Source organism: Amblyraja radiata, chromosome 29, assembly GCF_010909765.2.
Source record: "Amblyraja radiata isolate CabotCenter1 chromosome 29, sAmbRad1.1.pri, whole genome shotgun sequence".
NCBI classification, from domain to species: domain Eukaryota; kingdom Metazoa; phylum Chordata; class Chondrichthyes; order Rajiformes; family Rajidae; genus Amblyraja; species Amblyraja radiata.
The window spans coordinates 29,313,680-29,339,783 of record NC_045984.1 but is presented as its reverse complement, the minus strand read 5'-3'; the positions used below and the strand labels follow the sequence as shown (position 1 = coordinate 29,339,783).

Here is a 26,104-nt window from a genome sequence, read left to right as displayed (position 1 = left end):
CTAGCCTGTCCAACCCCTTAAGAATTTTGTAAGTTTCTATAAGATCCCCCCCTCAATCTTCTAAATTCTAGCTAGTACAAGCCGAGTCTATCCAGTCTTTCTTCATATACAATCTCTCCCATTATCGCTATCTGCCGCCTTCCCCCGTCTCTTCCCCCTCTCTATTGCTGACCCTCTCTCCCCCCCCCTCTCTCTCTCTTGCTCTCTAAGTGCCTGTTTCCACACTGCATCTCTAAACTAGACTGGAGGAGCAGGGGGTGGCAGGCAAGCGGTGGTTTGCTGTAGTGTGTGGTGCCTGAAGCGAGCTTGTTGCCAGCAGAGGACAGCGGGCAGGAACTGGAGCGGTGACTTCCATCAGGCCAGCCCGTAAAACTCAGCTCTCACTGGGGGAGCACAATTCTCCCTGGCGCCAGAGTGCAGAGGAACATCGTAAACCGTCTGTCTGCGGCCAGTTAGTGCCCCTTCCATCTATGAAATATTAACTGCAGCTTCAGGCCCTGTAAAACCCTAACACTAAATTAAGTGCGGCTCTTGCCTGGCCTGGCTGCCGCTTCTCATCGTGGCCTTGAGTGGGTGCGACTTTTACTCCAGTTTGCTCTTTAATGGAACTCCCCCCCCCCCCCCCCCCCCCCCCCCCCAGAGAATGGCAGTGTTCCTGCTCCCGATGGAGCTGTAACGTGGCTCAGTGTGAGAGAGAGCTTGCGGTTGGCATGAAACAAACCTCCCCTTTGTTACTCTGTGATTCAGCCCGTCAGTCTTTAGCTGCCCTTGCCCAAGGGTTCGTCAGCTTGTGGCGCAGTGGTAGAGTTGCCGCGCTTACAGCGCCGGGGTCCTGGGTTCGATCCCGGCCACGGGGGCTGCCCGATACGGAATTTGCACGTTCTCACCGTGACCGTGTGGGTTTTCTCCGGGTCCTCTGGTTTCATCCCACACTCCAAAGACGTGCAGGTTTGCAGGTTAATTAGCAGTGAAAATTGCCCCCAGTGTGTAGGATAGAACTAGTGTATGGGGATTGCGGACTTGGTGGGCCATAGGGCCTGTTTCCACGCTGTATTGCTACTTTCATCTATGCGTGCAATGTGTGTGTGTACAGGCGCACGTGTGTGTGTGTGTGTGTGTGTGTGTGTGTGCGAACGTGCGGCTGGATATGTGTGCAGGCACACCTGTGTGTGTGTGTGTGTGTGTGTGTGTGTGCCTGGATGTGTGTGCAAGGCACACCTGGGTGTCTGTGTCTGTGTGTGTGTGTGTCTTTGGATCAGCCTTCAGCCCCTGCGTGCAAGTGCGTTTCGGTGCATGCGAGTCTCTGAAGCTATCCGCACATGTATCTGTGTGCGTGTGTGTATTGTATCCTTTTCTGTGTGTTTACAGCTTTATACTTGGTACATAATTTTAATATTGCAGTGTGGGTCCTGGTAAAGAACCGCCTGATATTAAAGCAAGGTCTTTCACAAGTTCGGGGAGCAGGGAGAAGGGTCATTTTAATAACTTTCTTTAATATATAAAACATTTTTGGCAGACGGACATTCCGGGGTGGAGCATCGGCCTCCCATTCACAGGGACCGCTTGGATACCAGCCCACTTATCTGTTCGATCAACCATCGCTCACTGGGATCAGATTAACTCATTAATCCCTGCAGCGGCTTCAATTGCCGAAGACAAGGCAGGCATATGGAATAGCAATTCCAGCATTCAGCCCCTTGTCTTCTCTGCCTTACCCTTTTGAGGGTAGAATTTCATAAAACACTGCAGATGCTGGAATCTTGAGTAAAGGTCATAGAATTAAAAGACCTTCCTTTAGGAAGGGGGACAATTTACATTTATACCATAGGAGGACTTTATTCAGTCAGAGGGTGGTGAATCTGTGGAATTCATTGTCACAGAAGGCTGTGGAAGCCGGGTCAATGAGATATTTGTAAGGCAGAGATAGATAGATTCTTCATTAGTGCGGGTGTCAGGGGTTGTGGGGAGAGTGCGGTTAGGAGGGAGAGGTCGATTGAATGGCGGGGTAGACTTGATGGGCCAAACGGCCTAATTCTGCTCTTATCTCTTATTAACATATACACACACAAAGTGGGTGCCTGGAACACACTGCCAGCGGTTGAAGCAGATGCATTAGTGGCATTTAGAAGACTATTGCAGAGGCACATGGATATACAGGGGATGGAGGGATATGGATTATGTGCAGGTAGTTGAGTGATGGCCTTCGCATCATGTTTGATACAAAGATTGTAGGCTGAAGGGTCTATGTGGAGTTTTCACGTTCTCCCTGCGACTGTGTGGGTTTCCTCCGGGTGCTCCGGTTTCCTCTCACATCCCAAAGACGTGCGGGTTTCTAGGTTAATTGGCTTCTGTAAATTGCCCCTAGTTTGTAGCATGCACACTAGTTTGTGGGATGACATAGAACGAATGTATGGGCGATCACTGGTGACTCGGTGGGCCGAAGGGCCTGTTTCCACGCTGTATTTCTAAACTAAACCAAATTAAACTAATCGGAATTAGCCCGAGTAAACAAGTTACACTGTAGTTACTGAACAGTGGAGGTGCTGTAGGGGCCAAAACAAATAATAAATAGTTCATACTGTAAAGAGAAAATTGTGGCCTCTCTTTGAATAACATCACAAGCCCCACATGCCCAGCTGGTTATGTTTGGTAACTAGTTTAGTTAGTTTGTTTAGTTTATCATTATCACATGTACTGAGGTACATCGAAAAATATTTTTTCTTGCGTGGTTTTCCAGTCATAATTAATTTGTTCCCCAGAATGTAGACAAGGTTACCAATGAAACGGCGTGTTCCAAGATGGCGGCCAACCCATCTGTGCGTTGGTCAAGATGGCGCCCAAGCCAGGCGACTATTTGTGCGCAGCTCACAGAAGTGGTTCTGCAATCACTCGTTACAATCGCTGCACTCTTTTAAATCTCTACTCCTACAGCAAGTTTTCTTACTTTTAACTATGATACCCTTGGACTATCTTTGATCGGACTTTACTTGCTTTATCTTGCACGAAACGTTTTTCCCTTAGGTATCTGTACACTGTGACCAACTCGATTGTAATCACGTATGCCTTTCTGCTGACTGGTTAGCACGCAACAAAAATCTTTTCACTGTACCTCGGTACACGTGACAATAAACAAAACTGAACAGCTAATTTGGATGTGTTTTGGAGGTCTGAAAGGGGCATATTCAATACGATATTCTTTATTCTTTTTCTTCACAGCTGCTTCTGGGCAAACAGATTGAACTCAAACGCTATGAAATTGAAGGAAGAAAAATTCTGTTTTATTTTGATGAGGTAAGCGGAGATTAAAGTTTCAATTAAATAATAAGAATTAATATCAGACGGAATGTTTTTGGTTATAAGAGAGGTTATGGATACTCTGAATTTGTTTTTCTTGCAGCAGAGAAGGCGGAGGGAGGATCTAAGAAGAGGTTTACAAAATTAGAGACAGATGGGGTAGAGAGTTTAAAAAAAACTTCTCCCATGGCCGAGAGGTCGAAAGGGCCTGTCCCACTTACGCGAGTCTGTGGCGCGGTGAGGCAGCGGCTGGCTTTACCCGCAGTGCCGCCCAAAGGTTTGTCCCAGTGCCCGGACGTTTCTGGTTAGGAGCACCCGGGGCAAACCCACGCGGTCACAGGGAGAACGTGCAAACTCCACGCGGGCAGCACCTGAGGTCATGATTGAATGTGGGTCTCTGGCGTGCTGAGGCAGCGGCTGGCTATACCAGCTGCGCCACCGTGCCGCCCAAAGGCTTGGTCTAGTGTCCAGATACTTCAGGGTAGTGCAGGTCTCTTTCTCAATGGACCCAGTCTCGGGCCTAATGGGCCTGTCCCACTTATGCGACTTTTTCGGCGACTGCCGGCACCCATCATAAGCCGTTGCAGGTCGCCGAGATCTTCAACATGTTGAAAATTCAGCGGCGACCGGAAAGACGCTACAACTCTTTGGGCGACTGAGGAGATTACTCACGACCATACAGCCTCAGATTCCTATTAAATCTTTCCCCCTTCACCTTGAACTTCCACCTTCACTCCGTTCCCCCTCGCCGCCTCAATGCTTCCTTCCACCACTCTTGTTTACTCAGTATCACAGTTCACCACCTTGTATCCCTCTTGAGATCACACCTTCCCTGGCCAACGATGGGCTTACCAGGGCACTCACCCTGCCTGAGCTCATTTGTGGCCAGCCCTGAACAGTCCTAGTCTTTTCTCACCACCAGCCCTTCACCCCCACCCCATACTTTCAGCCCGAGGGAGGGTCCCGATCAGAAACCTCACCCATCCTTTTATCTCTGGAGATGTTGCCTGACCTGCTGAGTTACTCCAGCACTTTGTGTGTGTGTGTCTCTTTGCTTATCCCAGACCCTGCTACCTCTCTTGGGTGGATATTTAAGATCCCACAGTCACTAGAGCAGAGTGTTTTTCACCCTACCGACCTGGGTCAACGTTTTCAATCTCATCGATATTCTTCTTCTTCTTAACCATATAATAACCATATAACAATTACAGCACGGAAACAGGCCATCTCGACCCTTCTAGTCCGTGCCGAACACATAATCTCCCCTAGTCCCATATACCTGCACTCAGACCATAACCCTCCATTCCTTTCCCATCCATATAACTATCTTCTTCTTCTTCGAATCCACACACAAGATTAGAACTTGTTCAGCAAGAGCTGGACACATTTCTCGGCATCTGCTCACAATGGCGCCTGTCTTGACGCTTCTCGTGCGTGGCGGTGGAAAGATTGGTGGAAACAGGGCCGCGACGTGAACGCTCTTTCCTTGACCCCCTCATCAATATCATAAGAACAGAATATCCGGGCGTAACCTCATTGCTATTTACAGGATCTTGCTATGGTCAATTGCTTTATTACAATGCCTTCAATTTCAGAGGCACTTCACTTCCGAGCTGCAGAAAGACTGTGAATGGGGCCTCCGGACAAATTTGTGTCCTTTCTTTCCCTCTTCTTTAAATATGAAGTGAGTGAAATTGGGCTGGATGTTCTAAATCTTGTTCTCTCTCTCTTGCCCTCGTTCAGATCCCCAGCCAGTGTATGACGTGTGTCACGTTCTCCGCTTACCGGGAGTACATCATCGGGAAAACGGCCCCAGTCCCAGTCAAGGTGTATGACTACTATGAGCCTGGTAAGTTTGAGCAGAAGGAGAAAGGGTGATCCAACGATAAGGCATAACTCAGACCCAAAGCCCAGGGAAGAAAAAAAACAAATCAGAGGTGTTTCAAAAAGAAAATGATTGCTCTTGAACAGTGCAGATGAGGAAAACCTGAGATCAAAATTAAAAAGTTGACATTTCAGATCGGGACCCTTCTTCCTCAGTCCGAGGAAGGATCCCAACCCTAATCGTCACCTATCCATGTACTCCAGAGATGCTGCCTGACCCACTGAGTTACCCCAGCACTTTGTGTTCTATGCAAGATTCCAGCATTCTGCAGGTCCATATGTTTCCAATGCATGTTAATCCCAAGCCTTTATTATTTTTAGTTGATTAATCCGCCATTAATATTGGTAATTGCCCCCAAGTGTAAGTGCCCTTAATTTGATTCGGCGCTTTTTACATGGCGTTTTGTCAAATATCTTTTGAAAATATCTATATTACTAAAAGTAAGATCTTGGCCGCTTTTGACTCACTGCGATGTGATTTCCGAGAGACTTACGGCTGTCATTTTTGGCCACCTCACTCAGAGCCCCCCTCCGCCGGACTGGACCGGAGGATTTTTCCCATCGATGAAAAATCAGAGAGATATTAATGTTTTTTTTTTATCGCCATTCTCTCTGCTGCCCAGTCTCTCTGTTGGGTGACCAGCCCTCCCGTGTGATGCTGGGACCCAACGGGTCCCACTTAGTCTAGTATAAATGTATAAATCTACTGGCTTTGTTCTTAATTTTCCTGCTTTACCTTGGCACTGTGTGTGAGACACTGTCTTGCCCTTGTCCATGCAGCCTTTGAAGCCACGAGGTTTTACAACGTCAGTGAGGCCAGCCCCTTGGCCCGTGAGCTGTGTGACGGAACTACCTGCAATGAGGTGGAAAGCTCTGCCAATCAGTGGACCGGTACGTAATCAAACCCACTCATGCTTTTGACCTCCGACTTCAGAGAAACAATGCGTAAATAGGCCCTTCGGCCCACCGAGTCCGTGCCGAGCCTGGTGACCTCACCCCTACCCCACTTAAAATGTTCTTTTGACATTGTGAATCAAGTCTGTTTACCGTGGGATTAGATCGTAAGACATAAGAGCAGAATCGGGCCATTTTGCCCATCAAGTCTACTCGGCCATTCAATCATGGCTGATCTCCCTTTCCCTGTGTTCACTGTTGGGTATGTTTAGGAGAGCTGACGGAGGGAGGGCTCTAGCTCTGGACCTGTGCAAAGTGCCTCGGGCAGAGAGTACCTTTCAGGAATTTCAAACGCATTCCTGAAATGTCGCTACTGCTCCCCGCGTGTCTCGGCCAGGCAATCAATGCCGGGACAGCGAATTCAGTGGGGAGGTAAGATCATCCAGGTGTCATGGTGGAGTGCGGTGAGATGGCGGAGACAAGTGGGAAAGCAAAGTGCACTGACATCTCCTCCTAGTCGCCCAACCCCCCCCCCCCCCCCACTTACAATGCCCTTTTGACGTTGTGAATCAAATCTGTTTATATTGGGATAGCACCATATGACATAGGGGAAGAGTTAGGCCATTCGGCCCATCAGGTCGGTTCCGCCATTCAATCATGGTCGATCTATCTTTCCCTCTCAACCCCGTTCTCCTGCCTTCCCCCCCTAACCCTTGTCGCCCGTACTAATCAGGAGGCTCTCAATCTCCGCTTTAAAAATACCCAATGACTTGGCCTCCACCGCCATTTGTGGCAATGAATTCCACAGATTTACCACCCTCCGGCTACAGAAATTCCTCCTCGCCTCCATTCTAAAGGTACGTCCTTTTATTCTTAGGCTGTGCCCTCTGGTCCTAGACTCTCCCACGTAAGCTTTTCATTACAGTAGCTACCCCCGCACTGGCCAGAGGGTATAATTGCAGTATGACCCTCGATGATTCAATGGTTCTTTTAGTGCCACATGTATCCAGCTACAGTGAAAGACATATTTTACATGTAGATCAGTGGGGTTATTGCCATTAATAGAGGCAATCCCTGATGAAGTGCCCCATGCATTGAAGGCCCATTGAGTCTGCTTGCAATAATGGCCAGGTTCTGGCACTATTTCACACAGTCCAAGCTGCCGCTGGCCATAAAAGCCCATTGTAGTCATTACCTCACGCATCATCAATACTGACAAGGGGACAAAGATCTGCCTCAGTGCGGATGTAAAGATATATTGTAAGGGATATTTCAATTGAAGAAATGGCGTTTATGATGGATGCAGTGAAGATGCTGAAGGCTGTGAGCGAGCTGAATGTCACTTGTTCTCAGTGGCACAGCGGTGGAGTTGCTTCTCCCAACGCCAGAGACCCAGGTTCCACCCTGACTTCGGCTACTGGCTGTGCGGAGTTTGTACATTCTTCCTGTGACTGCGTGGGTTTTCCTTGGGTGCTCCAGTTTCCTCCCACATCCCAAAGACTTGCAGGTTTGTAGGTTACTTGGATTCTGTAAATTGTCCATAGAGTGTAGGATTGAGCTGGCGTGCGGGTGATCGCTGGTCGGCGCGGACTCGGTGGGACGAAAGGGCCTGTTTCCACGCTGTAATCTCTAAAACGAAACTCTAACCTAAATGATTCCTTTCTCTAATAATTGTTTTGTGCTGCATGTAACTGAAGCGTTGTGGTTGACCGATCGCTGTGGAACTGAGACCAGACGGATAACTCCGATCCTTCCCAGGATCCTGACCATGAGTGCAGGTCCGCCTGGCACGGTGGCGCAGCGGTAGAGTTGCTGCTTTACAGCGCCGGAGACCCGGGTTCAATCCTGGCTACGGGTGATGTCTGCATGGAGTTTGTACGTTCTCCCCGTGACCTGTGTGGGATTTCTCCGGGATCTCCGGTTCCAAAGACGTGCAGGTTTGTAGGTTCATTGGCTTGGTAGAATTGTGCACTACCCTAATGTGTGCAGGATAGTGTTAGTGTGCGAGGATCGTTGGCCGGCACGGACTCGGTGGGTCGAAGGGCCTGTTTCCATGCTGTGTCTCTAAACAAAAGCTAAAGGCCCAAGATCTGTAGTTGCAACTTTATGGCTGAGTCCAGTTACTGCTGAGCCCGAGGGAAGTTTGTATATATTTCTTCCCAACTCCTGCCTCCCTGCCTCCCTGCCTCCCTCTCCGTCCCCCTTACTCCCTGCCCAGCGTCGTTGCTTGAAGATCATTGTAAACGAGTCAATCTCCTCCTGTTGAGACCTGTCCTCCAAGCCCGGTTGACAATTTACAGCCAGTCTCCTGACGCAGAGGAGAGCTGCCAGGCTGGGCCTTTCCTCAGCATGTCACAGCCCCAGGGCAGAGCTCGCTGAGGTATTAATTTACAAGGCAGGCTTGCCAAAGCAGGACCTCCTCATTACAGGTACTTTATGGCCCCAGTCTGCTCACCACTCCAGCATTCTGGCTTGTTTTAAACTTACCTCATAGCTGTCAACTGGGAGCTAATGAAACGCAGTTCTGTGCAATGTTGGATAGATACTGCTGGACACTTGGCTTTAGCCAGTAGCGCCTTTGTTCCCTTTGATTAGAACGGGACATTGTTGACTAATGAAAGGAGCCTTCATCTGCAGAAAGCTCATAAAACTCACAGGAACGTGGACCCCCTTCCCCCTCCTCTCACTTCCCATCCCCTGTCACTTCCACAAACCCCTAGAATGTGTCTATAAAGTCCTATAATGCCTCTATAGCCCCTTATAATGCCAAAGGTAGACTCAAAATGCTGGAGTCACTCAGCGGGACAGGCAGCATCTCGGGAGAGAAGGAGTGGGCGACGTTTTGGGCCGAGACTCTTCTTCAGACTGAGATGGAAACTGGAGATATGGAAGGGTAAGGTGTGAAAACAACGGATCAAAGCAGACACTGCTCACGGAAATGCAGAATAGTTCATTGTTGGCTGAGGGGAAGGTGACGATGTATCTGTATCTTGACGTACAATCACCATCACTGGTTGTCGCATACGTTAGGAGAGTCACGTGCACAGTCGCAATTAAATAGAAGTGAGCCATACATACACTTATAATGCTTCTGTGGGTACTGTAACCTATAGCTAGTTTCCCTCACCCCAATATCTGCAGTGATCTGCAAAGATTCAAAATGCCTGTACCTCTTCTTCTTCTTCTTCTTGCGTATGGCATACAACTTGTTCTATTTGATTGTGCACGCCGGGTTGATTGCATTAGTCGATTAACAGGGCGATCCACATGAAGGTTGCAATCTTCCACCCCGCTTGTACCTCAAATCCTGGTCTCAGCTGTTTCAGTGAGCAGTTGTCACCAATCCAGAATGTCGGCTTGGGTAAGTTGGGCTGAGCGGTTGGATTCAGTGGTTCAGTATTTGTTTATTGTCACGTATACACTTCACCGTGGAATGCTTGCACCCGTCGCCATATTTTGTCGCCGTTTACAAAAGGAAAAATCCGCATGCTGGAGAATGGCCTGTTGCCGTGCTATATTTACTCAATGAGTTTCAGGTGTATTAAATCAGGAGGGGAATAGATAGGGTCAACGCACAGTCTTTTACACAGAGTATGGGAATCGCGAACCAGAGGATGTGGGTTTGAAGTGAGGGGAAAGATTTAATAGGAAACATATAAGATTATCAAGGGTTTGGACACGCTAGAGGCAGGAAACATGTTCCCGATGTTGGGGGACACGATAGTGGCGTTTAAGAAGCTTTTAGATGGACACATGGATATGCGGGGAATGGTGGGATATGGATCACCTCTAGTTTAGTTTGACGACCACCCAGTCCGCGCCCACCAGCGATCCCCGTGCACTAACACTGTCCTACACACCAAGAACAAGTTTTTTTACCGAAGCCAATTAACCTCCAAACCTGTACGTCTTTGGAATGTGGGAGGAAAACCTGAGCACCCGGAGAAAACCCACACGGTATGTACAAACTCCGTACATACCGCACCCACGGTCGGGATCGAACCCGGGTCTCTGGCGCTATAAGGTAACAACTCTACTGCTGCTCCACCGTGTCGCCCTATGAGATTAGCCCAGTGTAGGCCAATGAGATGAATTTATCTTACATTGTATTTGGCACGGACAGTGTGGGCCGAACGGCCTGTTCGTCTGCTTGGTGTTTCTATGATTATATGGAGGTGCCATCCTTTAAAACAAATGTATTTTGTTCCTCCCAGTTGCCGGGATATGTTCTAGTTTGTAATTTTGTTTGTCTGGTATTGATTTTAATTTCATGTTACCTCTCACCTTTTAAGTCTACCCAGGTAATTTTGTTTTGGCAGGTGAGGCTCTCCGCATGTTTGTCAAATACTTTCATATGATCTACCGCCATTTTAATCATGCTTTGCCCAACTTTCCTGGAGTAGCCAAAGGAAATCAGCCAGAACCAAATGTAAAAACATTACATCTTAGTTTAGGGTACACAAAAATGCTGGAGAAACTCAGCGGGTGCAGCAGCATCTATGGAGCGAAGGAAATAGGCGACGTTTCGGGCCGAAACCCTTCTTCAGACTGATGGGGGGTGGGGGGGAGAAGGAAGGAAAAAGGGAGGAGGAGGAGCCCGAGGGCGGGGGGATGGGAGGAGACAGCTCGAGGGTTAAGGAAGGGGAGGAGACAGCAAGGGCTAGCAAAATTGGGAGAATTCAATGTTCATGCCAGCCGGACGCAAGCAACCCAGGCGGAATATGAGGTGCTGTTCCTCCAATTTCCGGTGTTGCTCACTCTGGCAATGGAGGAGACCCAGGACAGAGAGGTCCCATCCCCCCGCCCTCGGGCTCCTTCTCCTCCCTTTTTCCTTCCTTCTCCCCCCCACCCCCCATCAGTCTGAAGAAGGGTTTCGGCCCGAAACGTCACCTATTTCCTTCGCTCCATAGATGCTGCTGCACCCGCTGAGTTTCTCCAGCATTTTTGTGTAACTTCGATCTTCCAGCATCTGCAGTTCCTTCTTGAACACAACTTAGTTTAGTGTAGTTTAGATAAACGGGCCCTTCGGCCCACCGAGTCCGCACCAGCCATTGATCCCCGCACATTAACACTACCCCACACACACACAAGGGACAATTTTTTTTTCATTCTTTTAATACACCAAGCCAATTAACCAACAAGCCTGCACGTCTTTGGAGCGTGGTAGGAAACCGGAGATCTCGGAGAAAGCCCACGCAGGTCACAGCGAGAACGTACAAACTCCGTACAGACAAGCAACCCGTAGTCAGGATGGAACCTGGATCTCTGGCGCTGTAAGGCAGTAGCTCTACCGCTACGCCACCGTGCCTCCCTGTTACATGTTTCCCCGTTTCAAAGACTACATTCAACTCTGTTGTGTTAGATAAATGCTCATGCACCATCAGGTTACTAGTTAAATCTGACATTTTTTTTAACTGATTATTTAATTGGAAATGATCTGCCCTCTTGCTGGTTCAGAAACCTATTATTGACAAAAAACTATCTTGAATGCATCACAAATACTCACTGCCTTCCAGTCTTCAAAACAAAAGCACTGGAGGAAGGAAAGGATCAGAGGTGTTTGAAAATAGTTAAGGTGGCGCAGCGGTAGAGTTGCTACCTCACAGCGCCAGAGACCCGGGCTCCATCCTGACTACGGGTGCTGTCTGTACGGAGTTTGTACGTTCTCCCCGTCACCCCGTGTATTTTCCCCCGGTTGTTCACTCCGGTTACCTCCCACACTCCAAAGATGTGCAGGTTTGTAGGTGAATTGGCTTCAGTAATGATTGTAGATTGCCCCTGGTGGAGGATAGTGCCAGTGTATGGGCATCACTGGTCAGTACGGACTCGGTGGGCCGAAGGGCCTGTTTCCAAGCTGTATCTCAAAAAGAATCTAAATGAAAACTAAATGAAAGTTTAATTTTAGTTTAGTTTGTTGCCATGTGTGCCGAGATACAGTGAAGAGCTTTTATGTTGCGTGCTATCCAGTCAGCGGAAAAACCAAACTGCCCACCTTGTACAGATACAGGATGAAAAGAATAATGTTTAGTGCAAAATAAAATCCAATTAGTGATAGTCCGTGGGTCTCCATTGAGGTGGATGGGAGGTCAGGACCGCCCTCTTGTTGGTGATAGGATGGTTCAGTTGCCTGATAACAGCTGGGACATATCTGTTACGTGTACCGTGGTACAGTGAAATGCCTTTTTGTTATGTTCTATCCAGTCAGCGGAAAGACAATACATGATTACAAGCAAGCCACCCACAGTCCACAGTAAGAGGATAAAGGGAATAACCTTTAGTGCAAGATAAAATCTGGTTAAAAATAGTTTGAAGATCTACAATGATGGAGAAGGGAGGTCAGGGCTGCACTCTAGCTGGTGAGAGGACGGTTCAGTTACTTGATAACAGCTGGGAAGAAGCTGTCCCTGAACCTGGAGGTGTGCGCTTTCAAACCTTTGCCTGATGAGAGCGAGGAGAAGAGGGAGTGACCGGGGGGAGACTGGTCCTTGATGATGCTGCTGGCCTTGCCCAGGCAGCGTGAGGTGTAGATGGAGTCGATGGAAGGGAGGTTGGTTTGCGCGATGGACGGGGCTGCGTCCACAACTCTGCAATTTTTTGCGGTCTTGGATGGAGGTGTTCCTAAACCATGCCGTGATGCATCCCGATAAAATGTATAGACGTTGGTGAGCGGTGTTGGGGACATGCCGAACTTCCTCAAAGTAGAGGCGTTGGTGTCCTTTCTTGGCCATTGTGTCGAACAATGCCTCAATACATACAGTTTAATGAACAATCAAATTCATAAGGGCTGGTCCCACCAGCATGCGCCTGCATGCGGCAAGCGCGACCTAAAGGGCCGGTCCCACCAGCATGCGCCTGCATGCGGCAAGCGCGACCTAAAGGGCCGGTCCCACCAGCATGCGCCTGCATGCGGCAAGCGCGACCTAACGTGGTCGCTTGAGCCGTACGGCCTCACGGGGCCGGTCCCACTTCGATCGCCGGAGCCGTATGGAGTTGCGCGGAGCTGGTCCCGACATCGCGCGGGGCTCCGAAAAACTGACCGGGTTCAAAAATTCCGCGCGGCCACGGCCTGCCGGCCCGCAGCCGCCTCGACGCCGTACGCCCGTCGAACTTCACGTCACTCACTCGACCTCCGTGCGTACGCTGTCGAGGCGGCTGCGGGCTTTAGGTCACGCTTGCCGCATGGAGTCGCATGCTCGTGGGACAGGCCCTTTACATGCAGATGTTCTTATCACACACACAAACCCACGTTAAATTGTAAAAAAGTTCTTTTTTAATTTAAGTTCTTTTTTTTTTTACTATGCTAACCTTTTTTTGTTGTTTATCATGGGTTTTACAGAGTACTATGCTTGCATATCTGTAGTGCTGCTGCAAGTAGGAATGTCATTGTTCTATTGGGGCATATGACAATAAAACACTCTTGGCTGCTGAGGCATGCAGTCACCGTGTGGAGAGGTGTTGGGCACCGCAGCTGCCCCGATGTTGTAACCAAGACATTTTGGTTGCTTTGGAAACACCCCTTGGGCACAATCCAGCCGTCGCTGTCGCCAGGGTAACCACACCACTCGTAACAAAAATGATCCACAAATATTCCCCCGTGCTCTTATCATTCTCCCAGCCGTAAACCAGCAAGTGCTCGCTAAGGACGTTTGCGGACTCTCCCGGAGTCCTTATCCACGCGCTGCCCCTCGGCAGCGGCTTCAGTCTCCACAGAGTTTTTAAGAAGGAACTGCAGAAAGTACAAAAAGTAGTAAACACTGCCCAGTCCATCATCGGCTCTGACCTTCCTTCCATCGAGGGGATTTATCGCAGTCGCTGCCTCAAAAAGGCTGGCAGTATCATCAAAGACCCACACCATCCTGGCCACACACTCATCTCCCTGCTACCTTCAGGTAGAAGGTACAGGAGCCTGAAGACTGCAACAACCAGGTTCAGGAATAGCTACTTCCCCACAGCCATCAGGGGCTATTAAACCTGGCTCGGACAAAACTCTGATTATTAATAACCCATTTCTGTTATTTGCACTTTATCAGTTTATTTATTCATGTGTGTATATATTTATATCATGGTATATGGACACACTTATCTGTTTTGTAGTAAATGCCTACTATTTTCTGTGTGCTTAAGCAAAGCAAGAATTTCATTGTCCTATACAAGGACACATGATAATAAACATAAACTCACTTGAACTTGAACAGATGCTGGAAATTTGAAGGTACACAAAAATGCTGGGGAAACTCAGCGGGTGCAGCAGCATCTATGGAGCGAAGGAGATAGGCAACGTTTCGGGACGAAACGTTGCCTATCTCCTTTGCTCCATAGATGCTGCTGCACCTGCTGAGTTTCTCCAGCATTTTTGCGTGCCCTCAGTCTCAACAGAGGCTGAATGACACCCCTCTCTTGATCCCCTTCAATGGTCTCAATTATCATCAAATGGTGGGGTTTTCAATGCTTCTCACATTTACCAAGGTGCACTGAGATACTTGGTACAGTGAAAATATCAGTCACTCCAATTGTGAAGGAATTCCCCACCAACTAATGTTCAGGAGATCTTGCACTAAACATGACTCCCTTTATCCTGCATCTGTACACTGTGGATGGCTCCATTGTGGTCGTGAACTGTATAAACTTTTATAGACTTTCCACTGACTGGATAGCACGGAACAAAAACGTTTTTCCACTGTATCTCGGTACACGTGACACCAGGCACTAAGCTAAACCAGGAAATATAGAAAGAAAGAAAACTGCAGATGCTAGTTTGCACCAATTATTGACACAAAAATACTGAGTAACTCAGTGGGTCTGGCAGCATCTGTGGAGAAGTCAAGTCAAGTCAAGTGAGTTTATTGTCATGTGTCCCCGATAGGACAATGAAATTCCTGCTTTGCTTCAGCACAACAGAACATAGTAGGCATTGACGACAAAACACATGAATAAATAAACGGATAAAGTGCAAATAACAGATAATGGGTTATTAATGTTCAGAGTTTTGTCCGAGCCAGGTTTAATAGCCTGATGGCTGCGGGGAAGTAGCTATTCCTGAACCTGGTTGTTGCAATCTTCAGGCTCCCGTACCTTCTACCCGAAGTTAGCAGGGAGATGAGTGTGTGGCCAGGATGGTGTGTGGGTCTTTGATGATACTGCCAGCCTTTTTGAGGCAGCGACTGAGATAAATCCCCTCGATGGAAGGAAGGTCAGAGCCGATCAGAGCCGATGATGGACTGATGGAGAAAATGGAAGGGTGATGTTTTGTGTCAGGACCCTTCTTCAGACTGAAATTATTAAGCGGGGGATGGGGAGGAAGGGAGAAAGGGAGGGAGCGAGAATAGACCAGGGCCAATTGTTCCTGCTCTTTTCTCCGCCGCCAGTTCTTCACCTCCCCCCACCCCCCCTAACCCACCCTCTACTATCAGTCTGAAGAAGGGTCCCGGCCCAAAACGTCACCCATCCTTTTCCCCCACTGCCTGCCTGACCCACTGGGTTACTCCAACACTTAGTTTCGATCACCGTTCTAAAACTAATATTGTAATGCCCCTGTCCCACTTAGGAAACCGGACCGTAAAACTCTGGAGACTTTGCGCCCAACCCAAGGTTTCCGTGAGGTTCCCGGAGGTTTTTGTCAGTCTCCCTACCTGCTTCCACTACCTGCAACCACCCGCAACCTCCGGGAACCGCACGGAAACCTTGGGTGGGGCGCAAAGTCTCCAGAGGTTTCCGTTCAGGTTTCTTAAGCAGGACAGGGGCATTAAGGATCGGCCCACAATCTACTGCACTTCGCAAGCAGAGATTTGGTTTGAAAAGCACAGCCAACGGAATGATGTTGGAGTTGGCAGGGTTAACCTAACAGAACAGTTTGCCCAAATAGGGCTCAAATTCTATTAAAATGATCTAGCATCTTTATAACACTTTTTACTTCCTTCGATGTCCTGAAGGCATTTACAGCCAGTGAGTGATCCAATTACCTCCAGTGTTGTCGCGCAGAAAACCAGGCAGCCAATTTGCAAGCAACCTCTGACAATTGGCAACCCGAGTTTGGAGGTGTTGAGTGAAAGAGTAATATTAGTCAAGACACTAGACTGAATTATAGCATCTTTCATATCCACCAGTCTGTGTCGTTTAGTTTGGTTTATTGTTGTGTGTACAGAGGTACTGTGAAATGCGTTTTATTTTTTGCATTTTATCCAGTCAGCAGAAAGACTACACAACTACAGGCCATCCACAGTGTACAGATACAGGACAAAGGGAATAACGTTTAGTGCAACATAAATTCCAGTAAAGTCCGATTAAAGATATTCCGAGGGTCTCCAATGTGGTAGATGGGAGGTCAGGACCGCTCTCTAGTCAATGGTAGGATGGTTCAGTCGCCTGATAGAACATAGAAACATAGAAAATAGGTGCAGGAGTAGGCCATTCGGCCCTTCGAGCCTGCACCGCCATTCAATATGATCATGGCTGATCATCCAACTCAGTATCCTGGACCTGCCTCTCTCCATACCCCCTGATCCCTTTAGCCACAAGGGCCACATCTAACTCCCTAACAGCCGGGAAGAAACTGCCCCCGAATCAGGAGGTGTGCGTTTTCAAACTTCTTGCCTGATGGGAGCGGGGAAGAAGAGGGAGTGACCAGGGCGAGACTGGACCTTGATGATGCTGCTGGCCTTGCCGTGGCAGAGTGAAGTGTGGATGGAGTCAATGGAAGGGAGGTTGGTTTGCGCGATGGACTGGGCATGCGTCCACAACTCTGCAATTAGTTGCGGTCTTGGATGGAGCGGTTCTCAAACCATGCCGTGATGCATCCCGATAAAATGCGTAGACGTTGGCAAGGGATGTTGGGGATGTCCCGAACTTCCTAAGCTTTCTCAGAATGTAGAGGCGTTGGTGTGCTTGCTTGGCCATTGCTTCAAACAATGCCTCAATGTTGAAACACTCATCCTCGTTTTCAGATCCATCATGGTCTCACTCTCCCCTAATCCTGTATCTGACAGCAATCTGCCCCTCCAATCTTTGGATCATCCCCAATTGTCTATTGATGGCTGTGCCTATGGCTCTGGACCATAAGATTAGCAATTCCCTCCCTAAGCATTCATAGAAACATAGAAATTAGGTGCAGGAGTAGGCCATTCGGCCCTCCGAGCCTGCACCGCCATTCAATATGATAATGGCTGATCATCCAACTCGGTATCCTGTACCTGCCTTCTCTCCATACCCCCTGATCCCTTTAGCCACAAGGGCCACATCTAACTCCCTCTTAAATATAGCCAATGAAGTGTGGCCTCAACTACCTTCTGTGGCAGAGAATTCCAGAGATTCACCACTCTCTGTGTGAAAAATGTTTTTCTCATCTCGGTCCTAAAAGATTTCCCCCTTATCCTTAAACTGTGACCCTTTGTTCTGGACTTCCCCAACATCGGGAACAATCTTCCTGCATCAAGCCTGTCCAACCCCTTAAGAATTTTGTAAGTTTCTATAAGATCCCCCCTCAAGCTTCTAAATTCCTCCCCCACCTTTCTCTCTTGGTTTAAAGGCTCCCATAAACATAACCTTCTATGTGTGTGTGTGTCTCTCTCTCTTTGCTTCAGGGTAGCTATTGTTGGCTCCAATGAAGCACTTTGGGATGTATTGCATTTAGGAAACTATATAAATATGGAGTTTGTTCAAGAAGGAACTGCAGATGCTGGAAAATCGAAGGTAGACAAAAGTGCTGGAGATTCTCAGCGGGTGCGGCAGCATCTATGGAGCAGAGGAAATAGGCAACGTTTCGGGACGAAACCCTTCCGGGTTTCGACCCGAAACGTTACCTATTTCCTTCCCGAAACGTTGCCTATTTCCTTCCCGAAACGTTGCCTATTTCCTTCCCGAAACGTTGCCTATTTCCTTCCCGAAACGTTGCCTATTTCCTTCCCGAAACGTTGCCTATTTCCTTCCCGAAACGTTGCCTATTTCCTTCCCGAAACGTTGCCTATTTCCTTCCCGAAACGTTGCCTATTTCCTTCCCGAAACGTTGCCTATTTCCTTCCCGAAACGTTGCCTATTTCCTTCGCTCCATCGATGCTGCTGCACCCGCTGAGTTTCTCCAGTACTTAAATATGGAGTTGTTGTTGTACTGCTGCCCCCTGGTGATCGGAGGTAAGAGTTTTGTTTAGCGACACAGCATGGAATCAGGCCCTTCGGCCCGCCAATTCCGTGCTGACCATTGATCCATGCTAACCATCGATAATCCAGTCACATTGTTTCGATGTGATCCCACTTTCTCATCCGCTCCCTGCACACTAGGGGCAATTAACCTACCAACCTGCACGCCTTTAGGATGTGGGAGGAAACCGGAGCGCCCAGGGGAAACGCACACAGTCACGTGGAGAACGTGCAAACTCCACACACACACACACACACAGACGGCAGCCGAGGTCAGGATCGATCCCGGGGCCTCTGGCACAGTGAGGTAACCGGCGCTGCTATTGTGCCACCTGAGAAAGCTGGTCCTCCAGAGTGGAGAAGGGTTGGGCCACGTTTACGAGGTGTTGTTTTACTCTCTGCAGGGTTTGTACAGCCCTCCTCCACCTGCAAGAATGTGTACGACTGTCTGGAGGAAGAGCGGTACGAGCTGTGCGCCTGCTACCGCGACTGCGGCTTCGACGGCATGCCGGTGTGCGGCTCGGACGGGGTCCTGTACCAGAACCAGTGCCAGATGGAGGTGGCAGCCTGTCGCAACAACACCCGCATCGACCAGGTCCCCACGTCACAGTGTCCTACAGGTGAGATCCCCGCTACACCAGCACCACTAGATAGGGACTGCATAGTGGCATCTACTCACCTTAGCCCAAAGCAGAAGGGGCAAAGGTGACCGTCAGACAAAGCTGCTTCCTCCCCTTCTAGAACGCTGGGCCCAGACCATTCAGGGCAAACGGCGCGCATAAGATGAGGTGGATGCCTGCCATAAGTGATAGGAGCAGAATTAGGCCATTCGCCCCATCAAGTCTACACCGCCATTCAATCATGGCTGATCTATCTTCCTTCTCAACCCCATTCTCCTGCCTTCTCTCCATAACCTCTGACACCATGAGAGGAATAGATTGGGTAGATGCACAGAATCTCTTGCCCAGAGTAGGGGAATCGAGGACCAGAGGACATCGGTTCAAGGTGAAGGGGAAAAGATTTAATAGGAATCTGAGGGGTGACATTTTTTCACACAAAGGGTGGTGGGTGTATGGAACAAGCTGCCGGGGGAGGTAGTTAAAGGGCCTGTCCCACTACGAGCTAATTCAAGAGTTCTCCTGAGTTTCCCCTGATTCGAATTCGGAGAATTACGGTAATGGCCGCTCAAAGGTACTCAGGGCTCTCGTGGACATTTTTCAATATGTCGAAAAATCTTCATGAGTCTTCACGAGCTTACCGCGTTTCCCGAGTACCAGCGTTGGCGTTACAAGCCGCTAAGAAACGTCCCCGAGCTCCGACGTACCCGCTACGTACATTCTACGTGCTTACCACGAGTTTGATTTTTTTTTAAACTCGGGAGAGCTCTTGAATGAACTCGTACAGTGGGACAGGCCCTTATGGCAGGGATGACCGCAACATTCAAGAAACATTGAGGCAGGTACAAGGATAGGACAGGTTTAGAGGGATACGGGCCAAATGCAGGCAGGCGGGACTAGGGTAGATGGGACATGTTGGGCAGGATGGGCTGAAGGGCCTGTTTCCAAGCTGTATCACTCTGTGACTGTAGCCGGGTGAGTTCTGGTCACTGATTCTGCCTTCTCTCTGGAGCAGGAGCAGCCGCTGAAGAGATAGAGCCTGTGACGTCACCGGTGGAGCCAGGCCAGACGGAACACAACCAGTCAGGTAGGCCAGAGACATAAGGAGCTGCAGATGCTGGATGTTTGAGGAAAAGACAAAGTGCTGGAGTAACTCAGTGAGGCAGGCAACTAAAGTCTGTCGAGTTTAGTTTAGTTTAGAGATACAGCGTGGACACAGGCCCTTCAGCCCACCAAGTCCATGCCAACCAACAATCCCCGTACACTAACACTACCCTACACACTAGGGACAATTTACAATTCTTACCGAAGCCATTTACCCTATAAACCTGCACATCTTTGGAATGTGGGAGGAAATCGGAGCACCCGGAGAAAACCCACGTGGTCACAGGGTGAACGTGCAAACTCCGTACAGATAGCACCTGTAGTCAGGATTGGAGCTGGGTCTCCGGCGCTGTGAGGCAGCAGCTCTACCCGCTGCGACACCAAGTCGACCCAGATGGAAATGGGCTAGACAAGGAACTGCAGATGCCGGAATCTTGGACACAAGGAACAATGCAGTTGTCTGAAGAAGGGTCCCGAGCCAAAACGTCGCCTGTCCATTCCCTCCACAGATGCTGCCTGACCCGCTGAGTTCCTCCGGCACTTTGTGCTTTGCTCCATCGGGTCGGCTGTTCCCTGGGCTCTTGGTGGGACCGGCTCCGACATCCTCGATCGAGGCTTGGGGATAAGTTTCCTTGCAGACAATGTCAAAAACCACAAACCACATCAACAGCTCCCAAATCTTGGAATGCACGAAGCAGGCTGAACGCAGTGGGAATATTCTCCTCACAAGGGAGATGGGAGATTTAATAGAGCTGTTCCGAATCTGAAGGTTTACAGTGGAGCCCTGAGGGGAAACGGTTCACGCTGGCTGGAGGGGCAGTGACTGTGGATGCATTGAAGGAAATCCATGGGAGACACACAGGGTGGGGGAAGGAGTAAAGATTTCCTAGTTGTTGTGAGCTGGAGCCTGGAGGGGAGGTTTAGTGAACTTTACCAGAACAAGAAATGAATAGATAGGAGGTGTACGTGCAGGGCCGTGGTGAGAGGCTGGGAAACAGGGCTCATGTTAAAGGGCTGGCACTAGCTGGCTACCTCACACACGCTGTCTGTAATGGGAGCAGCGGGCGATGCAGGTCCCGGCACCCGCCAGCAGGCGGCACCACGGAGCAACGAAGATAGGCACAAAGTGCTGGAGTTACTCAGCGGTTCAGGCAGCATCTCTGGAGAGAAGGAATAGGCGACGTTTCAGCTCAGGACACTTCTTCAGACTGAGAGTCGGGGGAGACGGAAACTGGAGGGGTGAAGAGGTGCAAAGAACAAATGAATGAAAGGGATTTGAAAGAACAAATCAAAGCCAGCAGCGATGATCAAGGAAAGGTGGAGCCCACAATGGTCCATTGTTGGCTGTGGAGAAGGTGATAACGAGTGGATACAAACAGTGAAACTGGTACCATGACTAGGGTGGGGGAGTGATGGAGAGAGAGAGAGGGGATGTAAGGGTTCCTTGAGGTTCGGGAAGTCGACGTCCATACTGGACGTCCATACTGTTGGGGTGTAAGCTGCCCAAATATGAGGTGCGGTTCCTCCAATTTGTGTTGGGCCTCACCCTGACAGTGGAGGAGGTCTAGTGGGGGGGGAGGGAGTTCAAGATCCAGCTGTGCGCGCACGCGGCCCAGATCCAGCTGCATGTGGGGAAGGTCCATTTCCAGCTGTGTGCGCCCAGGGGTGCGGTTGTGCGCAGGGTTCCAGATACAGCTGTACATGCGCTCCGTATCCAGCTGTGCATGCACCCCAGATACAGCTGTGCATGCACCCCAGATACAGCTGTGCATGTACCCCAGATACAGCTGTGCATGCGCCCCGTATCCAGCTGTGCATGCACCCCAGATACAGCTGTGCATGCACCCCAGATACAGCTGTGCATGCATCCCAGATACAGCTGTGCATGCGCCCCGTATCCAGCTGTGCATGCACCCCAGATACAGCTGTGCATGCACCCCAGATACAGCTGTGCATGCACCCCAGATACAGCTGTGTGCGCACCAGATTCCAGATCCAGCTGTGCTCGCGCGGCCCGGATCACGCTGCGTACATGAGCTGAAGGCCATGACTCCGTGCCTGGGTGGTGCAGCCTGCAGCAGCCTTGCCTATTCTCTGCCTCCTTCCTCCCTCTCTGCCTAATCCACCTACACCCACACATGTCAGACACAGACATTCTTTCAACACATCCCTGCCAATTTAACGCTGCTGGGGAGTTTAGTTTTGGGCAGGTGAAAAGGAAGTGACTGCTAATATACAGCTTCGTCCCTCTTCATGTGTTTTAATTTGTGGCTGATTACACCGCAGCTAAAAATCAGACTCAGCCCAAGAGTCAAAACTCTGAAGTTTAATAAGAGCTTTGCAGATTGGCACATGCAGGCAAAGGCATTCTCCAAGTTCCTTTGATCATGCGGTAAATGTGTGAGCCCAGCTCTGGAATCAAGTGTTTATTTAATTCAGTTTAGTTTCGAGCTAGAGCGCAGGAACAACCCACCGAGTCCGCACCGACCAGCGATCCCCGCACACGAATACCATCCCACGCACACCAGGGACAATTTCCAGAAGCCCATTAACCTACAAACCTGCATGTCTTTTGGAGTGTGGGGGGAAACCGGAGCATCCGGGGGAAAACCCACACGGGTCACGGGGAGAACGCCCGGACAGCGCCCGTCGTCAGGATCGAACCCGGCTCCCTGGGGCAGCCGGGGAGCAACTCTACCACTGCGCCACCGTGCCGCCCGGCGTGAATCTCTGCCTCAGCGGGAAGGGCTGTTTGGGTCGCAGGATGGTGGAGAGTGCTGAGCTGCTGGGAGCATCTGCGATCTTTTGTGTCTCCAAAGAGATTTACGAGGCTGTCCACATGGGTCACTGTCAGCAAGTGGGCCTGTAATAAATAGGATGCAAAGCCACTGTTAGACTCGAGGGCCTGAACTACAGCGAGGGGTTGAGCAGGCTAGGACTTTATTCTTTGGAGCGCAGGATGATGAGAGGTGATCTTATAGAGGTGCACAAAATCACCTTGTCGAGTTCCCACCGCCACGGGTACCATGTAATCCCGTGCTATCTGCTCCATGGTCGGATAGTCAGCGACTAAACCGTCTCCCCCACCCGGTTTGCAAGGTGAGGAGGGGGCTATGGAACAAAAACAAGACCCTGTCAAAGGGCAGATGAGCTTCTAGCGAACATACACACTAACGGCCATCCACACTTCAGAAGAAGTTGCGATCACTGTCGTACCTGGCGTTGTAAGGAATGATGATGAAGCACACACACCAAAACCCTGTACTTCCAGCGGCGGAAGTCCGCAGGAACTGGAGGACAGAGACGTGTGCTCCGTCCGTCACCATTGGAAACCAGCACCACTGCGTCGCTAATGTTTTCAACAACGATGAACAAAATCATGAGAGGAATAGATCGGGTAAACGCACCGAGTCTCTTGCCCAGAGTAGGAGAATCGAGAACCAGAGGACATACGTTTAAGTTGAGGGGGGGGGGTGAAATTAAAAAGGAAACTGAGGGGTAACTTTTTCACGCAAAGAGTGGCGAGTGCATGGAACGAGCTGCCAGATGAGGTGGTCGAGGCAGGAATTAGCACAATGTTTAAGAAACATTTAGACATGTACATGGATAGGACAGGTTTAGAGTGATGTGGGCCAAACACAGGCAGGTGGGACAGGTGTAGATGGGACATGTTGGCCGGTGTGGACAAGTTGGGCCGAAGGGCCTGTTTCCAGCTCTATGACTCTATGACTAAGTGATGGGCTAGAAGGGAATCTAGACTGGGGAGGTTCCTCCTCAATGGAGTGGAACTGTGCTCACACTTCCCGCCCCCACCTCCCGGAGGGTCTGTGAGCCTCTGACTCGGGGAAGTGTTGTGGGATGGGGAGGGAGGGGTGCCAGACTGTGCAGAATATCCTGGGGATGAGTGAGTTAAATTGCAAGACCAAGTTGCCTGACTCTCTCCACGTTTGGATGGGTGATCTAATCGCCACTTTGATGTGATGCACAAATTAAAATTTCCCCGGTCACCCTAAAGTCAGAGCCAGGTCTTTATTTTTTTTTTAAGAGTGAAATCAGGAAGCACATCTTCAGAGTGGTGGAAATCTGGAACTTTCTATGAGAAGGCAGCTTCTGGCCTGAGATAAACTGGAGGTTTGATCGAAAGATCTGGAACAAAGGTGGTGAATGGGTTCCCGATCAGCTGCAATCCGATAGAATCAAGCAGCAGATATGATGGGCTGAATGGCCTCCTCCATCTGTGGGTCTTATGGCCAATGTTCCTTTTTACCCTAGCCCAGGGACGTTTTAGATATACAAGGCGGAAACAGGCCCTTCGGCCCACTGAGTCCGTGCCGACCAGCGATCAACGTATACAAGGATCTCTGGATAGAGAGGAATGGGTCGACTCGACCCGAAACATCACCCATTCCTTCTATCCAGAGATGCTGCCTGTCCCGCTGAGTTACTCCAGCATTTTGTGTCTATCTTTGGTGTAAACCAGCATCTGCAGTTCCTTCCTACACATCAGCGTACACTAGTTCTATCCTACACACCAGGGACAATTTACAGAAGCACATTAACCTACAAACCTGCACGTCTTTGGAGTGTGGGAGGAAACCGGAGCACCCAGAGATAACCCACACAGTCATGGGGAGAACGTGCAAACTCCGTACAGACAGCACCCGTAGTCAGGATTGAACCCGGGTCTCTGGCGCTGCGCCACCGTGCCGCCCTGAGGAGCAGTGATGCCCAATGCGCAATTAACCACCTTGGCACAAGCTGCATCATTGATTTGGGGCCATCGGAATACTAGCTCCTTGTTTTAAAACATTCCCTGCTTGAGATTTATATCGATGCGTTGAAAATGTTTGCACTAATGTGCGGGACAGAAAGTTCAGAAAATAAAGTGCATTTTGTACGGGGGAGTCTCGGATGTAGACGGATGTGTTATTTGCTCAGAGCTCCACGAGGCTGGCATTCCCATTCCCATTCTGTCCCCGCACCAGCTTTCCACTGAAACTATGGAAGGAAAATCCTCCCCAACCTGGAGCGCTGTCACCTCCTGGTGGTCAGAGCCACACACTGCAGCTACACAACAACCCAACCTGTTGATGCAAAACAGAGTAGGAAGGAACAGCACAGGATGGTTTAAAACGAAGATAGACACAAAAAGCTGGACAGGCAGCGGGACCACAATGAATGGCGGTGCTGGCTCGAAGGGCCGAATGGCCTACAGTTTTGGTCTCCTAATCTGAGGAAAGACATTCTTGCCATAGAGGGAGTACAGAGAAGGTTCACCAGACTGATTCCTGGGATGTCAGGACTTTCATATGAAGAACGACTGGATAGACTCGGCTTGTATGCGCTAGAATTTAGGAGATTGAGGGGGGATCTTATAGAAACTTACAAAATTCTTAAGGGGTTGGACAGGCTAGATGCAGGAAGATTGTTCCCGATGTTGGGGAAGTCCAGAACAAGGGGTCACAGTTTAAGGATAAGGGGGAAATCTTTTAGGACCGAGATGAGAAAAACATTTTTCACACAGAGAGTGGTGAATCTGTGGAACTCTCTGCCACAGAAGGTAGTTGAGGCCAGTTCATTGGCTATATTTAAGAGGGAGTTAGATGTGGCCCTTGTGGCTAAAGGGATCAGGGGGTATGGAGAGAAGGCAGGTACGGGATACTGAGTTGGATGATCAGATTGAATGGTGGTGCAGGCTCGAAGGGCCGAATGGCCTACTCCTGCACCTATTTTCTATGTATCTATATCTATGTATCTATTTTCTATGACAGGCAGCAGCACCTCTTGAGAGAAGGAATGGGCGACGTTTCGGGTCAAAATCCTTCTTCAGACAAAGAAGGGTCTCGACCTGAAACGTCACCCATTCCTTCCCTCCAGAGATGCTGCCTGTCCCGCTGAGTCACTGAGATAATGCTTTTACTGATGTATTCTCAGTATTAACTATCACTATGGGGCAGCGTGGTGGCGCAGCTCCAGAGACTCTGGTTCGATCCTGTCCCCGGGTGCTGTCTGTACAGAGTTTGCACCCTCTCCTGTCACTGTGTGGGATTTCCCTGGTGCTCCGGTTTCTTCCCACTTCCCAAAGACGTGCAGGCTTGTAAGTCAAATGGCTTCTGTAACTCCTACACGCTGGGGACAATTTACAGAAGCCAATTAACTGATCGCTGGTAAGTGTGGACTCA

General features: G+C 49.6%; 1 protein-coding gene across 2 annotated transcripts in view; it reads left to right on the top strand.

Moving 5' to 3' along the window:
* The window catches only part of cpamd8 (C3 and PZP like alpha-2-macroglobulin domain containing 8), a 137,927-nt gene that overhangs the window by 107,077 nt on the left and 4,746 nt on the right, over nt 1–26,104 (top strand). For both annotated transcript variants that reach the window (XM_033047088.1, XM_033047087.1), the window contains 5 exons: nt 3,217–3,291; nt 5,038–5,143; nt 5,959–6,069; nt 18,606–18,821; nt 19,834–19,905. In XM_033047088.1, coding sequence (XP_032902979.1) covers nt 3,217–3,291; nt 5,038–5,143; nt 5,959–6,069; nt 18,606–18,821; nt 19,834–19,905 — 580 coding nt within the window. The remainder of the gene's footprint in view (nt 1–3,216; nt 3,292–5,037; nt 5,144–5,958; nt 6,070–18,605; nt 18,822–19,833; nt 19,906–26,104) is intronic.